This window comes from Martes martes, assembly GCF_963455335.1.
Source record: "Martes martes genome assembly, chromosome: 9".
NCBI classification, from domain to species: Eukaryota; Metazoa; Chordata; class Mammalia; order Carnivora; family Mustelidae; genus Martes; species Martes martes.
In genome coordinates, this window is record NC_137896.1 from 14,820,224 (window position 1) to 14,837,404 (window position 17,181).

The 17,181-nt window shown below is 52.0% G+C and overlaps 1 protein-coding gene across 2 annotated transcripts; it reads left to right on the forward strand.

The window, feature by feature from the left end:
• On the forward strand, positions 1-16,179 carry TOMM34 (translocase of outer mitochondrial membrane 34). Of its 2 annotated transcripts, none has more exons than XM_080813855.1 (8): positions 1-244; positions 3,914-4,013; positions 5,138-5,290; positions 8,398-8,567; positions 11,356-11,503; positions 14,847-14,973; positions 15,197-15,312; positions 15,840-16,179. In XM_080813855.1, exons 1-7 carry the CDS (start codon positions 118-120, stop codon positions 15,299-15,301), a joined length of 930 nt encoding a protein of 309 aa, XP_080669981.1. In that variant the 5' UTR covers positions 1-117; the 3' UTR covers positions 15,302-15,312; positions 15,840-16,179. The 2 variants fall into 2 exon arrangements, with proteins under 2 accessions (XP_080669981.1, XP_080669982.1); XM_080813856.1 differs by having other exon boundaries at positions 2-244; positions 15,748-16,098.
• Positions 16,180-17,181: the final 1,002 nt, after the last annotated feature.

Genomic DNA, 17,181 nt, shown 5'->3' on the forward strand with positions numbered 1-17,181 from the left:
GGCAGGTTGGCGGTCGCAGTTGCATCTTCGCCGGCCGGTGCTCCCGCCGGGACGCTGTTGCGCACGCCTCGGCGCGGTAACGGACGCGTCCCCCGGTGCGCCGGCCCGGCCCCAGGGATGGGCCCCAAGCTCGCAGACTCCGTGGAGGCGCTCCGCGCCGCCGGCAACCAGAGTTTCCGCAACGGCCAGTTCGCCGAAGCCACCGTGCTCTACAGCCGCGCGCTGCGGACGCTGCAGTCGCAAGGTACGACCCTGGCCCCAGTTTCCCCGCCAGGCCGGCCTCTCCCCGCGGCGTCCCCCGACGCTGCCGTCCAGACCTCGCTCCTGCCCAGGGTGCCTGCGGCTTGCTTTCCCCAGGGCCAGCTGGCTCATCAGGCCCACCGGGCACCCTTCCCGCCCATTCCCTGCTTCGGCATCCTACGAGAAACTTCCTTGGCCCTTTCTGCTATTTTTTTTTTTTTAATTGTAATACGGTTTTATTACTGGTTCTTTTTCACTTATTGACTCATCCCAAACAAATTTCCATATCAGTGGGTGTTTTATCACTTTTTTTTTTGCGGTAAAAAACAGCATTAAATTTACCTTCTTAACCGTCTTTAAGTGGAGTATTAAGTACATTCAGATTGTTGTGCAACAGATCGCTGCAGCAGTGAAACTCTACCCACTAAAACACTAATCTTCCTTCCTTCCCCTCAGCCCTTTGTTTCCACCTTTCTATTTTTGGTAGCTGTGATTTTGATTAGTTTAACTTCCTATGAGTCCAGTCATACAGTATTTGTGTTTTGTGACTGACTTAGTTTCTTACCTTAATGGCCCCAAGGAGATTATAATCCATGTTGTAGCAATGTGACATTGCTACAGATGGTTTCCTCCTTTTTTAAGGCTGCATAATTTTCCATTGTATGGACATACCACATTTAATTTACCCAGATGTAAACTAGGCCTGTCTGATAACCATCAGGGCTGCAAAGAAGACAGACAGAGTGATTTGGTAAGAGAGGTGACTGGGGAGCTCTTTTGGAGTAGAAGGTCAAGGACAACTTTGAAGAAGTGACCTTTGAAGTCATGTCTGAATGATGAGAAGCCAAGTGCATAGTTTTGGGTGATGAGCATTCCAGGTGGAGGGAACTGTTCATTCCAAAGGCCCCCAGACAGGATAAGCATGGTGTGTTGCAGGAACCAGAGCATAGTAGCCAGTGGAGGAATAGTAAATATTGAGGTCAGTTAGATAGAGCCGTATTGTGTAGGCATTTTATAAGGTAGGCTGTGGTAAGGAGTTTGGATTTTATTCCATGATGGGAGACAACTGGGGAGTTTTGGTGTTTTTTTTTTTTTTTTTTTACGATTTTATTTATTTATTTGACAGAGATCACAAGTAGGCAGAGAGGCAGGCAGAGAGAGAGGGCGAGGCAGGCTCCCCACTGAGCAGAGAGCCGGATGCAGGGCTCGATCCCAGGACCCTAAGACCTGAGGCTTAACCCACTGAGCCACCTCGGCACCCCAAGTTTTGTTTTAAACAGAGGAGCAGCATGTCCTTCACCAGGTCTCCCAGCCTCCAGCTCATGGGTAAGACACTTTGGAGAAGAGGTAAGCCTCATTCTAACCAACCACAGCCCATTGGCCCAAACCTCTCCTCCAAAGTGCCTTAACCATGAGCCCTCATTTCCTGTAGTACCTATTTCCTTTTGCCTTCCTTCATTTGTTGAGTGCTTTACTGTGTGTTAGACACTACAGACCTCATTCCTTTTTGTCTACATACAAACCGAGGATGAGACACCTTACAGATGAGGAGTCCAGAAGAGTTAGATCTGTCTTCCCTGGGTTATACAATGAGGACATCAGAGGCAGGATTTGAAAACAGGTCTGTCTGATTTGCAAGTCCAAGTTTTGAGTCATTTTGCCAGGCTTCTCCTCAAATCCTCTCCAAAGTTCAATCTGTCTTGTTTGACCTTTTGCCAGTTCAAGCCCCCCTTTGGCCCCCTCTTGTTTTTCTAGAACACTCCTCTTTAGGCCCACTTCCTCATTTCAGCCTCATTTGATGAAGTCACTGATGAATCTTAAGGTATCGATTTTTTACCTTTTTCTTTCATCCTACCCCAGCTGGTCTGCAAAAGCATGTGCTTTTGAATGGATTTATTCTGGATCCTTAGAAGGGCTGCCTGGTGTAGATTTAGTCGGGGACCAGCATTTGGTTCTGATCTTTCTATTGATTTTCCCTGTGATATCTGGGCAAATCCGCTGATTTCTTGGATCAGCTTTGCTGATCTTGAAAGGACAGCAGGGAGCAAGCTAACAAAATGAACCCTTCCAGCAAGTCTGTAAAGTGGTGTGTTCATGCGATAGGGGAGCACATGCGATCAGAGGGATCGAGTGACTCATGCGGGCTCAGGGGCAGCATCCTCGGCTCCTCTGCTGCTCTTCCCACCGCACCCCTGCTGCTTCTGTGCATCCGTGCTCTAGCGCCTTGCGATAACTATGAGTTTTGAGTACTTGTGCTTATTCTTCAAGAGCAAGGATATATTCTACTTTTTCTTGTACTTTGCTGTCTCACTCAGGGCCTGGCAAAATAAGGGGGGACGTTCTGATCTTATTGGTTTGTTACTGTTGATATTGAATGAAAGCTGTCATGCCTCAGTATGGTGACATACATACTTAGTTTAAAAAAAGTAAGTTGTGGAAGGATAAGCAGCGGGGTGCCACTTAGTTTTGAAAATCTTTGAAAGCTATAAAATGGAATATTCGCTTCCCTGTGAAGCCAAGGTAATAAAAGAAGGCAAGTGTGACTACAGGAGGGTGTTACCTACCAACTTCAGGACTGTGCTGACCTCTGGGGGTCTGGGGAGGAAGCAAAGAGAAAAGGGTGAGGATGAATGGAGCTTTAGGCATCTCAAAAATGAAAGAGGTTGGAAACAAATACAATGTATTGCCAAGTCCAGGGATGGATGTCAAGTATCTGTTTCACTGTTTTCTGGATGTTTTGTAATTTTCAGGAAAGAGTTTTTTTTACTTCTTTGGGGTATATCCTCAGGAGTAGAATTACTGAGTCAACACCTAATAATTTTTGGAGTTTTTCGTTTGTTTGCTTTCCATGATGGCTTGTGCTAGTGGGTATGAAGTGGTTGAAAAATTATTTTTTTAAAGATTTTATTTATTTATTTATTTGAGAGAGTGAGAGTAAGAAAGCGCAAGAGGGGGAAGGGTCAGAGGGAGAAACAGGCTCCCCACTAAGCAGGGAGCCCAATGCAGGGCATGATCCCGGGACTCCGGGATCATAACCTAAGCCCAAGGCAGACGCCTAACCAACTGAGCCACCCAGGCACCCCCAAAAATTATTTTTTAAAATTGAAATTCTTTGTGGCCACACAGTAAAAGACATGGGCTTCTGAGATTCCTGAGGATAAGGATTGCCTTTAGGAAAGTGTCTGATAATTCTCTTCCATACTGGGTCGCTCGAATCCTTCCCCTGATTAAGTTCTGCGTATTCCTGCCAGACCGGGAGGACTCTTCCTTGGCAAAGTCCTCTCTGATTTGACCAGGTAGGATTCGTCTCTGTCTGACCTGTTCAGTCTCTTTATCACATTTTTCTTTTCCTTTCTCAAAAACCCCTCTCATTGGGCTTACGTGCTTTTTGTAACAAAATTCACACACACGTGTAGTTACAGCATGGATATCCTTGAGCAGGAGCCAGCTGGTTCATGTTTTGTCCTTTGCCTGGTCCTGACTTGCGTGCTGGAGTGAGTGAAAGAGAAGGTGTTTGGTTCCCTGTGAGTGGCAGGAAGCTTGCTGGCAGCCCCTCAGACCAACAAGCCCCATCAGGAAGCCCAGAGAGCTCCGGGTTTGAAATACACCCCAGAGTCCCGGGGCATCCATTTCCCGCTCTGTTAATTTCATGCTTTCTCTTCCCCTTGGGCAGGTTGCTCGAACCCGGAAGAAGAAAGCATCCTGTTCTCTAACCGCGCAGCGTGCCACTTGAAGGATGGCAACTGCAGGGACTGCATCAAGGACTGTACTTCGTAAGTGGGCGGAGCAGCCCCGGGGTCTCGGGACAGGAGGCTGCGTTCATCGGGCCTGTTCTCTTCTTGGGGTCGATCCCAGCGGTTCCGACTGTGTCAGATAAGGAGGAAGTGTCCCGAGTGTCACGAGGTCACCGAGGATAGGAGGCTCCCCTTGGTGCCTGCGGCTCCTGACTCGTGTCTTTGGAGTCTGCCAACAGAGTGGGAGTCTTAGAGGGTGGGCTTAGGTGGGGACTTAGAGGTGGGCCTTACGGGCCTTGTGAGATCGGGGTCCTGACGATGAGGGTGAGGTGCAGGCTCGTGACTGGCTCGCCCTGGTGTTTTCTGGGGTGGATGTGTGCTGGAGGGAAAAGAAAGAGGGACAGAGGTTAGTTGAATCGCCTCAAAAGAAGCAAGGAGAAGAAGGCGTCCGTCGATGGCGAGGTGTAAAGGATGTTGAGCAGTTTGTCGTACTACTTTCTTCTGCGGCCAGTCTGACCCTGCCTTCTCTTCTCGTCACTGAACTGGCAACACGCGTGTGTTCTCAGACCCGCTCTCCTGTGGCATTGCCTTGGGGTCATGCCCTGGTGATAGCTGAGAGAGGAGGAGAGGCGAGCGTGCTCCCGGGGCCTGTGATCGGGTGCTCCGGACCAGGCCCGTGCTAGGTTTCCTTCCCGGAGGGCTCATGACCGCTCTGCGGGCTAAGTTGACCGTCCCGCCCAGGCTAGAAGTGGGTTGCGGCCGACTGAGGCCGTAAGGTGATCTGCCTGGCGTTCCGTGGCCGGTGGCAGGGTGGAATTCAGACACCACTCCGGCTGACGGCGAAGCCTCTTTCTCCCACCGGCTCAGACTCTGTAGAAGCACGTGGGAGAGTACAAGCCACAGGTGCTTGTTCTTGATCTGGGGGGGACTGTGACTCAGAAAATTGGATTTCACAGCCTTAGTGGTTTTCTACCCTTCCTCCCTTCTTCACTTCAGTCTAAGTTGGAAAGTCCTTCTGCTAAGGTTTGACATTTTTAGCCACGTTTCTGTCCCAGCTGTGACCTCCTGTACGCTGAATGTCGCAGATGACCCTGCGTAGAAGGAGCCGTGGGGGGAGCCCTGGGGCCTCAGCAGCCGGATGACATTTCTGCCTCTTACTCTAGAGCGCTGGCCCTGATTCCCTTCAGCATGAAGCCCCTCCTGCGGCGGGCCTCGGCCTATGAGGCCCTGGAGAAGTACCCCCTGGCCTATGTGGACTACAAGACCGTGCTGCAGATCGATGACAGTGTGGCGTCAGCCGTGGAAGGCCTCAACAGGTGAGCTTGACACCTCAGGTGGTCTCTCCAGAACTCCCCGGCCTCCTGGATTCACTTGGGACCGTGGCTTTGGTCAGCTCCTGAGGGTCCCCTGAGACCTGCTGAGCACGTGGTGAAAGTGCCAAAGGAGAGTCCGTGGTCGTGGTTAGCAGGGCCTGAGGGGTCAGAGTGAGAGGGTGGATGGCTCGATGGCCCGGCTGCTCAGGTTCATTCACGTGGTAGCAGGTTCTGGAGCTCTGTGTGAGGGATTGTGCCGGGTGCCCTGGGGAAGATCCCGCTTGCTTCAGAGACCCAGCTAGAGTGGGGAGAGTAGGACACAGGCGCAGGCATCCGGGACACAAGGCTTGTAGGGTGGTGTTTGCAGAGATGGGTTGGCCTTTGGTACTCTGGTGCCTTCACGAGGCCCGTTGGGCGCCATTTTGTTCTGGGCTTCTGAGTAGTGGAGTGGTGGTTTGTTTCTGCCTCGTGGCTGCCTTCGTTTGTGTAACTGGTCACGTTTCCCCTCTTTGCATGGGCCGCTAGAGAGCCAAACACCACACTCAGAGCAAACCCTTCACAGGACTTTGTGGCGTGTGTTAAGTGTGTCATTTTTAGCTTGACTTGTTTTCTGTCTCCTTTATTCAGTCATTCAACAGAATCTGGCACTTCTGTGTCCCCGACTTTGCACTAGGGCCTGGGCTGATCCCTGACACATAGCTTTTCCTGCCCTAATGGAACCCCCGGTCTCTTGGGGAACCCCAGTCAGTCATAGCCATGCATACCACCGTGTGGTGAGTGGTGTGGTAGGAGGAGGCCCAGGGGGCTGAGGGGATAGAAAGGGGCACCTAACCTTCCCTGGGGGAAGGAGGAAGCCAGTCAGGATTTTGCAGAGGAGGTGAGCTGAGGCTGAGAAACGAAGAGATCTGGGGCCAGGGCAGCAGGAAGGGCAACTGTCAGGGTGAGCCAGGATGATGTGTTCTAGGAATTGTGAGAAGCCCCTTGTCACTTGGCACTGCTGGTGAGGAGCTCAGCTTGTACGTGTGAGGTGAACCCGGACCTAATCCAGGCACAGTGAGGTTTTGTGAAAGGGTCCTGAGCAGGGGAGCAACTTGAGCAGATTTGAGAGAAAAAGCTCACTGGCTGCCGTGTTGCTGGATGACGTGAAGGAGAGCAGAGTCAGAAGGGTTAGGCGGTAAGTCAGATGGTGGAGATAGCGGAAGGAGGACAGTGGGACCAGTTTTGGGGACAGTTAGGTAGTAGTTCAATGAATTTGGATGTTGGGGTTGGTGAGAAGGGAAGAATAGAAGAAAGGTCCTGGTGGGTGACACGGTAAGTCGGAGGGGACCATGAGACGAGAGGCGTGAGGACAGGGGTTGGTATCTACATGGGTTTTGGAGCAAAAGAGACAAATATAAGGCAGACTGTGGATTCGAAGGTCATCAGCATAGAGGTGGGTTGAGGTTGTAGGAGAAAAAGAGACCCCCCCCTCCCACAGCAAGTGAGCCCGGGGAAGAGGGTTGCGTTTTGAAAATTGCAACATTTGAGGGACTTCAGGGGGACAGCAGCTGGAGGGGAGGAGGAAGCTTAGGGAAGAAGTATTTCCAGAAGGATGAAAACCTCCTTCCCATCAGATGTTCCAGCGAGTGAAGTGGACTTGTGGGTTTAAGAAGGAGAGTCATTGTGGTTATATGGAAGCATGCGGTGGGTCAGAAGCCCACGTTGCATGGGTTCAAGAAGCCCGGCCGTGAAGAGGCAGCGGAGTCCAGCTGCAACGGCAGGGTGGGGTCTCCAGGAGGCAGAAGTGAGGAGACAGTGAAATGTGGCCAGTTGGAGTCGGTGGAGAGAGAGGAGGACGGAGAGAGAGGAGGACGCTAGAGGGGAGCTGCCGGCTGTGGTTCCTGAGGGGGGCAGGGCAAGGTGAGCCCCAGAGCTGAGGTGGGGTGCCTGGCCTTGTCACTTCTTCACGTGTGACAGGAGAGAACTAGGAAGGATTCAGTGCCCACGCAGGTGGGTTTGCGTTTGTGAGACCTGGAACTTTGCCCTGAAAAAGGAGGGGAGGGTAAGGGAGCCGGGCTGAGGAGGGTAGAGGTGTGACGTAGCTGTGCGAGTCAGGAAGGCAGCGGGAGGGCCTTGCTCAGAGACCATGAGTGTGTAGCGATTGCCATCTGGGACACCGTCCTTCTAGTCACATGGGAGCACTGTCGTTGGGAGCAGAGAAAGCATACGGTTGGCTTTATTCACTGATGGAGCTCATGCTTACAGGGCCCGGGTGGGTATCGTGCGATGGGCCAGGGGCTGGAGATCTCTTAACCAAAGGGACGTGATCCCTGAGCAGCATCTGAAGGAAGTTAGCTGGGCCCAGAAGGGTGGGGGATGGAAAGTGAAGACATCATTCCAGGTAGAGGGAAAAGTGTGGGCAGAGGCTTGAACAGATGGATCAAGAGGGAATGCGGCTCACGGTAGAAGTGGGGAGGGGCGGGGGACCAGATCTCAGGCCCTGTCAGCCTAGGGAAGTGGGAAGTGCTGGAGGATTTCAAAATCTGAGAATGACCTAAGATTTGTATTTTACAAAAATCTCTGAGCATTAGTCACGCACTGCATGGCCTTGTAATAGATCCACCGACAAAATATAAGACATGTGATCCTTTCTTGGGGGCATGTGTGGTCCTTCGGGGGTGAGGTTTGAGTACCCTTTTTTTTTTTTTTATAAGTGTACTTTTTTTTTTTTTAAGATTTTATTTATTTGACACAGAGAGATCACAAGTAGGCAGAGAGGCAGGCAGAGGGAGAAGCAGGCTCCCTGCTGAGCAGAGAACCCGTTGTGGGGCTTGATCCCAGGACCCTGAGATCATGACCTGAGCCGAAGGCAGAGGCTTAACCCACTGAGCCACCCAGGCGCCCCAGGTTTGAGTACCCTTAACAAGCAGCTGTCACTGCATTGAAGTGTGGCCAAGTCTGGGCCAGGCAGGGTGCGCGTGTCATGGTGCAGACTTGTATTCCCTTCCTGCTGTGTGTCACAAGGCTGTAAAAGGATGGTGGCCCTCACACACCCTCTCTGGATTTCTGAGAGGAGGGGTATCTTCTTGACCCAGTCAGAAACCTCCTTGTAATTTTCTCTGCCTTTCTAGAATGACCAGAGCTCTCATGGACTCGCTGGGGCCCGAGTGGCGCCTGAAGCTGCCCTCTATCCCCTTGGTGCCTGTCACAGCTCAGAAGAGGTGGGATTCCTCACCTTCGGAGTACCACAAAGAGAACACGAAGGGCAAAGTCAGAGAAGCCACAACCGCCAAGGGCAAAGGTGAGCCGTGATTTCCTGCCCAGAGTGTTTCAATCTCCCCTTGGCCACCACCTTCAGAGTAATCCTGAAAAACTGACCTTGCTTAAAGCCAAGCTAAAAAAATTATCCAGGAAACAAAAAGTCTTCACCTTTTAGAAACTGTCTTCTCAGTTCAATCCTGAAGGCAATGAGAAAGCCCGCCCACTGCTGTCCCAATTCAGAGACAGAAAAGGCACGTTGGACGCTCGGCCTGGCGCATAGGTATACAGCGTTAGTTCCCTTCTCTTTCCTCTTGCAGCACTGGGGATAGATGATCCAGGATGTTTTTGGTGGCAAGAACAGAAAACTCAACATGGTAAAAATAACAAAGAGAACATATCGGCTCGTGTAACTGAAAGTTCCGAGTTCAGATGCAGGCTAGGTTTGCTCCAGGAGCGCACGACATTAGCAGACTCGGACTCCATTCCTTGGTACTTGTCTCAGCTCTCTTCTCTGGTGTGTCTGCTTTGTCCTGGGACAGTCTTCCCTCCCAGGGGTAAAATAGCCATAAAGTAGTTCCTGGCCTCGTCCCCAATATGCCATGCCTTGTGGCCCAGAGGAAGAGAAAAAGGTGGTTTTCTTCTGAGAGCTCCCTAAGAGAGGGTTTCGTTCCTTTAAATCCCTTTAAATACACTGGCTCAGTGTATTCTGGCCTGTTTGGTCACAGGCCATTCTCTAGGAACTGATCACTGGGGCCAGGGAGATTTTGTGGCCCTGAGCCACCTTCGTAGTGAGAGGGTGCCTCTTCCCCAGGAACACACATACCATGCGGGGCCCTGGAGGTAGAATACGGAGAGGAGATCAAAGCCAGGGAGCCCCAAAATGGGGGCTGTCGACCTCAACCATGTAAAAAGGAGGGGCCATTCTTCAGACCTCGGTTCAGCGGCGCTCCAGGGAATGAGCTGGGCCCAGTGAGTCTAGGCATTGAGGAGAGCAGGTGCATCGGGTGTGCGCTCCAGCCTCGCCGTGGTGGCAGTGCAGGGCGGGGTCACTTCCCTGCCCGCGAGGGAATGGGTCTGACCGTGGGTAGCGTTCACTCTGGTTTGTGGGAACCTGCTGAGTGTCCCCCACTCTTCTCCAGAATGGAAATGTGGGGTGCTAATGAACTAGATGGCTTCAGGGCACCTACTAAGTATTTCATTCTTTCAGAGTCACTGGCCCATGTATTTTCCAGCTCTGTGCCATGTATTTCCAGCGTGACACAGAGAGGACAGGCAGTCTTGGCCTTCAGGAAGCCCTCAGTATAAGAAGAGACGGAGACACCTAAAGAGCATTTCCAAATACAGGAGGAAGGACACATGCTTTAGAGCCTTTAGTATTTGGAGAGTTTGAGACAGGAACTGACACCTGTGTGCTTGAAGGAGTCAGGGAAAGCCTCCCAGAGGAGGTGACCTATTGAGCTGGACGTTGAGGAGGACTGAGGAGGGGTCTTCTTCAGGTGGGGAAGGGAAGGGACTGTCTGACAGAGTCAGTAGAAAGAGCTAGAGAATGCAGTGCGTGGCTCTCGCTGGGGAGCCGCAGGAGGCCGCAGGCCTGCCGTGTGGTGTTGGGGAGCCCTGTGGAGTTGGGGAGCCCTGGGAAAGCCGAAGGGGTGTGGACGCTGCAACCCGCCCAGGAGACAGGAGGAAGGTTCACAGCAGGATGTTTGCAACCACAAACGACAGAACTGGAAACAGCGCAGACCTCCAAGCAGAAGGGATGAATGAGCAGTGAGCGCGAGCTACAGGGATGCGCGTCCGTACAGCGGAGTCTGAGGAACGTAGTGCTGAGGGGAAGGAGTAAAGCCAAGTCACAGAGGAATACTTAGAATCATTTATTCTTTTATATGAAATTAAAAAAAAAAACGAATGGCTAATGGTCTATAGGAACTGTCATATATAGTTAAGCTACCAAGGAAAAAAGGGGGAAGAAAGCACAGGGTTGGGGATCACGGTTTCCTCCAGGGGTGGATTGATTTGGGGAGCGGGCCCCACGGGGCTTTAAAGGTTTTAGTAAATGATCCGTTTCTGAAGGTGAGGGATGAGTTTAAGGGTGTTAGTTTTGTTCCTAAAACCTTACCGATGTCGTAAAGATTCAGGATTTTATAAAGATAGTTTTTAAAAATTAAAGAAACCCGGTGACCTGGGAGCTGGGGCTGGAGCGTGGTTGTGGCTGCGCAGTGAAGGGCCGAGGGCCAGGCCAGCAGCCCGGGTTTCGCCATGTGTCTCTGTCCGTCTGCGCTGGGGCCGAGCTGCGTGGGGCAGGCGAGGGAAGGTCCAGGCTCAGACCAACAGAGAGGAGGAACAGTGGGCTCCTCGGCCGTCTTCAGAGAGCCGGGGAGCGACACCCTTTCTTTCTCAGATGTTGGCTTATTTAAATACTTACTTCCTCTCCTGCTTTAAGTTGATAGGGTGTTCTGCACTTTGTGGCCCACTCAGGTTTTGTCCTGACACTGGCCCCGGGTCGGGTTGCTAGTGCCCCAGTTGTACAGAGGAACTGAGGTCCCCGGCTACTGAGGGCCACTGCCGGGACTAGACCTCAGCGTGCCCTTTACAGCGTATCTGTCTGACATATGTGTCTGTGTGTGTTTTCATCGAGAGTCCCCAGCCTCCAACTGAGAACCTGTTTAATTTCCCAGAAGCCACATGGGGGACTCCTTCCTTGGGGACGCTGCTTTAGAGCAGTGTAGGGAGTCTCGGGGTTGCGGGGGGGAGAGGGTCGCAGACCGCGAGGCCTCATGGCCCTTAGGCACCTGCTCCATGGCTCTTTCCTCTTCTGAATTTGCATGTAGTGTCTTCCGCTGGGGATGTGGAGAGAGCCAGAGTTCTGAAGGAAGAAGGCAATGAGCTTGTAAAGAAGGGGAACCATAAGAAAGCTATTGAGAAGTACAGTGAAAGCCTGTCCTTTAGTGACATGGAGTCCGCCACGTACAGCAACAGGTATGTTCCGCGCAGCTGCTGCCCTGGGGGCTTGCAGGACGCTGGCTGTTGCCCACCCATCCCCCTCCCCCCGCCCAGTCTGCTTGCGGACTGGGGTGGCCTCTTCATTCCTCTCGTGGACTCCGTGTGTCGAACCTCAGAGTAGGCGTACCTGGTTGTTTCGGTCACCGGGAGGCAGGTGTGGCCGGTGGCATTCGCTCTCTTAAAGGAATAGAAACTGAGCGATGCCCCCCATGGGGCCTGGGCTCTGTCCCCCTCCCTCCTCTTCAGGCTTTCGTGAACTGTCCAGCTGTGCACACTCCGTGAGTGAGAGCAGTGTGCTTGCCACACAAACATGGCCTCAGCACGTGTCTCGTAGCCCTCCCCCTGGCCTAGCCCCACGGCTTGTCCCCAGACCCTCCTGTCAGGAGGGTTGGCCCTGTCTCAGCGCGGGGACGGAACTGCAGGGTGTGGACTCCCTGTCACCTGGCCTGGGAGCAAGAGAGATGGTCCCGCCTAGCCTGAAGGGTGTGACCTGCCGCCCCGTTGAACAACCCGCACCACGGGCTGTGGCTACGGCTGCTGGTTCTTTCTACCAACAGTGGGGGCACCGTCCCTTTACTGGGTGGGAGTCACGGTTTTACAGCACACTTGGGCGTAGTGGTGGTAGGAAGTCTTCCCCTTTGCAAGTCAAGAAATCAGAAGCTCAGAGCTGGAAGGGCTTTACCTCCGCTCACCTGGCCAGTAAATGGTGGAGACAGACTTGCAACCTGGCTCTGATGAGATCTACTAGTTTTACTGTCAGAAGCTTGGAACACTCACCGAGGGACCATCTCTGAGCCAAATCTTATATAGCCAAATCAAAATGTTATAAATTGTTTCTCCCGCCCTGCTAACATGCACATATTATTACTCTTTAGTTTAAAAATCTTGGATTTACTATAGTCTCGCCATTCCCTATCCAAAATTCTTGGGATAAAATGTGTTTCAGATCTGAGTAAGGTCATATGATTCATACATTGGACCACATAATACTCCCACAGGCTCTGGGGCAGTGACTGAAGTTCATTGTTAACATTTCTGCCTGAAACACAGGGAAAGTCCATGTTCATGTGGGGCACTGTTCCAGACTAAGTAACCGCAGGCCTGTGCAGGTCAGGTTTTGCTGTCAAATAAGTTCAAGAGAGAACTTTTCATTTTAAAGTGTGGAGTTTGGCATTTGGAACCTGTGGTTTTACTGGCTGATTAGACCAGGGATCCCTCAGTCTGTTGGGCTCACCGGAAGGAAGGGCTGCTGCCCATCTGTTCTAGGTTTCTGTAGCAGCATTTTGATAACCCCATCTCTGGGCCTGCTGGACTCACTTGTTTCATACTGCGAGAGACCTCTAATAGTCTAGTTTCCTGAATTTTTACTGTATTCAAGACAATGGTTTGTTTTGTTTAAATACGATTTTTCACGCAAGTACGTTTGTGCCACACTGTTTTAATTATTAGTGCTTTATACTCTCTTGTAGGGGTGGTTTTCTCTTTGTTCTTAATCAGAACATCACTGGTTCTTTTCCCAGGTTTGTTCTTCTAGCTAAACCTAGTAGGATCCTTTTTGACAGACTCCAAAAAGTATCTCGATGGGCTTTTGGTTGTGGTTACATTGAATTTATAAATTTTTTTGGAAGGTTTTTATTATTTATTCATTTGACAGAGATCACAGGTAGGCAGAGAGGCAGGCAGAGAGAGAGGGGAAGCAGGCTCCCTGCTAAGCAGAGAGCCCGATGTGGGGCTCGATCCCAGGACCCTGAGATCATGACCTGAGCCGAAGGCAGAGGCTTTAACCCACTCAGCCACCCAGGCGCCCCTGAATTTATAAATTTAATTTCGAGGACTGATAACTTGACACAAAACTGAATTTTCCCTCCATTGTGGCTGAAAGTATACATCCTGGAGGCCACTGTAACGCTCTGTCTTGTGTGTCTGATGCTCTGCACACCGCGGCATCACCTTTGGCTTCCTCCCGTTCTCTCTGTGCAGTTGATATCACTCCGGTGCCCAGCACATACATTTTGCCCTGAATGGACCTTCAGAAGAGTCTCATTTAAAATTAAAAATAAACCTGAATCCCTACCTCACTCCATATTTTAAAAGAAATTCTAAGTGGATCACAGTTTCAAATGTGGAAAGTAAAACCATTAAGTTCTAGAAGACTGCACGGATTAATTATCTTGCAGTGGGAAAAGTATTAAAATGGAATTGTTGTGGGGTGGGGGATAGGAACCAGAGAGGTCATTAAAGGAAAGGTAAATTTGATTTCATAAGGTTAAAAACCCTTATGTAAAGATACTGAGCAATTACATTAAAACGGACCTTGTTTTCTTCCATTATTGACTGAAATTAAAGATTGACACCCAGGGTTGGTACAGTTACAGGAAAATAGAAAGTTATTGATGGTGCCTCAGAGAGCAGCTCCTTTGCAGAGCATTTTGGCAACAACAGTCAAGATTACAAGTGCCCGTATCCGCTGACCCACTGTCCCTCCCAGCAGGCCTCTGAGTTTTATGCACAAGGACGCTGACGACAGCGTCTTGTGTTTACAGACTGGAAGCAATGAGAACTGTCTCCAGATAAGGAATTGGTAAAATAAGTTATGGTTCATCCAACCAAGTGAATACTGCTCCCACTAGAGATGCTGAGGTGGGATGGATGGAGGCACAGAGGGAGCGCCAACACACCTGTTCTTAGTGGCCTTTGGAGAAAAGAATGGGGAAGGTGTACAGACTTTTTCCGCCCGTAGATGCAGAACGTTTTGTCATGTGGATGTCTGCAGCTGGTTTTTTTCCATGATTATGAAAATTCTCACAATATAAGTTGAAAGAATTGTGCGTTGAACCACCTACCATCTAAATTCCCCATTAACACTTTGCTCCGTTTGCCCTATCGCTATAGAGCCGTTGACCGGCGCCTCTTAGTTTGGGTGCATTTCAGCGTGAGCCACAGACCTCTTACACCTTCCCGCTAACATGCCCACGTGCGCATCCTCAGGGTCCAGTACCCTGGATGACTTTTTAATCCATCAAGGGGGAGGTTTCAGGAGCAAAAGATAACAGGCTGGGAGCGTGAGGTGGCCTGAGGGAGGGAGCCACACGGTCAGGACGTGGAGTGCTGCAAGCCGGGCTCCCAAGGGGCGCCTCTCCCCCACCATCCCACCCCGCGCTGCGCCCGCGGGTTCCCGCTACTCTCCAAGGGTGAGGAAGCTGTGCGGCCACCGGCTCAGAGCGCCGTTTGTCAACTCCAGGATCACCCCTTGACCACCTGTGGCTGGGGGTGGGGGGGCTAAGCAGGAGCTGAGACCTCCGTCGGCCTTTCCCATCAGAGCGCTCTGCCATTTGGCCCTGAAGCAGTACAAGGAAGCAGTGAGGGATTGCACAGAAGCCCTCAGGCTGGATGGAAAGAACGTGAAGGCCTTCTACAGACGAGCGCAAGCCTACAAGGCACTCAAGGTAAGAAAAGCCTGATTGAAAGGCACCCGCTGAGGCGCCGGTGCCTGGGGTGGCCCTTCCAGAGTGTAGGCTGGGCAAGGGGGGGTGGGCCTCGTCCCTCCCCATCCAGGGCAGCCCTGGTGGCTCCGGGCAGGCCCTCAGGCTGGGGTTCGAGACCCTCCTCCCTGGCCGCTCCGGCCCCCGTCGGTCGGGCCTCCGTCCTCGCCCCCTTCTCTCCTCTCAGGACTACAAATCCAGCTTTGAAGACATCAACAGTCTTCTGCAGCTTGAGCCCAGGAACGGCCCTGCCCAGAAGTTGCAGCAGGAAGTTAACCAGAGCTTAAACTAAAGACCCAGAAGGTTAGCGGGAAACCTCTGCCCGAGCTCCCTCCTCCAGGCCTGCTCCTGGGACCCAGCATACCCCCAAGTGAGCTTGGATGTGACTCAGAGGTGACGGCTTCCCACCCCTTAAGAGGCTTTGCTTGTTCAAATTAAGCTCAGAGTAGTAAAACAAAAAAAAACAAACCCCAGATGTTGTTGTCTTGCTGGAACGGTCCCTATTCCCCGCCTGCCTCGGACAGTTGGCAGAGCACTTGGCTCTGTCCCTGCCCCAGCTGTGCTCCCCATGGCTGCCCTTCTAGCTGCACCAGACCCGTCTCACTGTGGTTCATCTGAGCAGACTGAGCTCGGGGGTTGGGGGTTGGGGGTTGGGGGGGCATGAGGGATAAACTAGAACCCAGAGCAGCCTGTTGAGCTGGTTCTCCAGGGCTGCCGTCCCCACCCTGTCCCGGGCAGAGTTCCCTGTGTTCTGAGCTCCAGTGCCTTTTGGCTGGGCCCTGCTCTGGTGAGGACGCGGAATCCTGACCCTCGGATGGCCTTGTCCGTAGCTCTGCACCGCGGCCTCCTGCGGGGAGGTGCCCAAGCAGTTTTAAGAGTCTGGAGGTGTGGCCGCTCCTGAAGGTGGGATGGAGAGAAAGGCCTTCTTGAAGTCTGTGTCCTTCCACTCTGGGCAGGGACTTCTTTTGACCTCAACAGTGGCCCCCTCCAAGCTTTTAGGTTCTTTGTAACGTGAAGTTAATTTGAACTAAACGACTGATTTTGTTGAACTGCGTATTCAAGCTATTGCATTAAACATCTTTCTGGTACATAGATGCCTACTGTATTTATGTTTGTGCTTTTTCACCTTTGTGCCTGGACCTTTGCAGTAATAAAGAGCTACAGCGTGTTGAGCATTTGCATACTCGTTGAACAAACTTCCTGGAGTGTCTGCACGGGTCAGGCTCTGTGTACAGTGCTGGGGAGATCGATGACCAGCCACGTCCCTGCTCGCAGAGGGCTGAGGCTCTGGTGGGCAGGGACAGTGGTCACCAGAGATCCCCGGAACAAACTGCAGCCAGGCGAAGCACTCTAGAGCTGTCACACAGCGCTTTCCCCGCCTGACCCTGGGGAGGGAAGGGGGTCCCTGAGGAAGTAAAGCTTGCATTGAGTTCTAACTTGGGAGTTTAACTGGTGAGGAGAGCAGTAAGACCGGCCAAGCAGACACCACAGACGTTCGTATAGGCCCCAGCTGGGAGGAGAGGGCGAGGACGGGGACCAGAAAGTGCTTTCCTGGTCTGTGTCCTAGTCAAATTGTTCCCCCTGCCTTTTTCTTTTTCTTTTCTTTTTTTTTTTAAAGATTTTGAGAGAACAAGTGGGAGGAAGGGCAGAGAGAGAAGCAGACTCCCCACAGGGCAGGGAGCCTGACATGAGACTCGATCCCAGGACCCTGGATCATGACCTGAGCCGAAGGCAAACTCTTAACCGACCGAGCCACCCAGGCGCCCAATGTGTTTTCCCCTTAATGGAGCGGCACGCAGTCTGAGGACCCTAAGAGCAGAGGGAATCCATTGTCCCTTTGCTCCCGTCGCAGGAGTGCCAAGCGCCATTCAGCTGGTAGCACACTGCTTCTGAGCTCTGAAGGAGGAGCTTCTGCTCTGTGAGCTACTACAGCCCTCTGAGCTAAGCAGATTCTAGGGGTCACAGACACATGTGCCGCATGGCCAAGGGGCCAGAGCGGGGAGCTGTGCCCCTTTTATTGTCACCTCTCAGGCAAGACTCTTAACTGACGGGAGGCAGGTTTAGTGGTAACATCCCCTCACAATTGACTGACTTTTTCTTCTCAAGGTCTAGAAGGCAAGCACCTTGGTTTACTAATGAACACACAGAAGATAAAATCAGGACTTGGGAAGG

What these genes read in the sequence shown, in the direction of transcription:
- TOMM34 (XM_080813855.1), top strand. Translation starts at nt 118, where the DNA reads ATGGGCCCCAAGCTCGCAGACTCCGTGGAGGCGCTCCGCGCCGCCGGC. An exon ending in GCGGACGCTGCAGTCGCAAG is followed by an intron (nt 245 to 3,913) that starts GTACGACCCTGG and finishes CCCCTTGGGCAG; the next exon opens with GTTGCTCGAACCCGGAAGAA. An exon ending in AAGCCTACAAGGCACTCAAG is followed by an intron (nt 14,974 to 15,196) that starts GTAAGAAAAGCC and finishes CTCTCCTCTCAG; the next exon opens with GACTACAAATCCAGCTTTGA.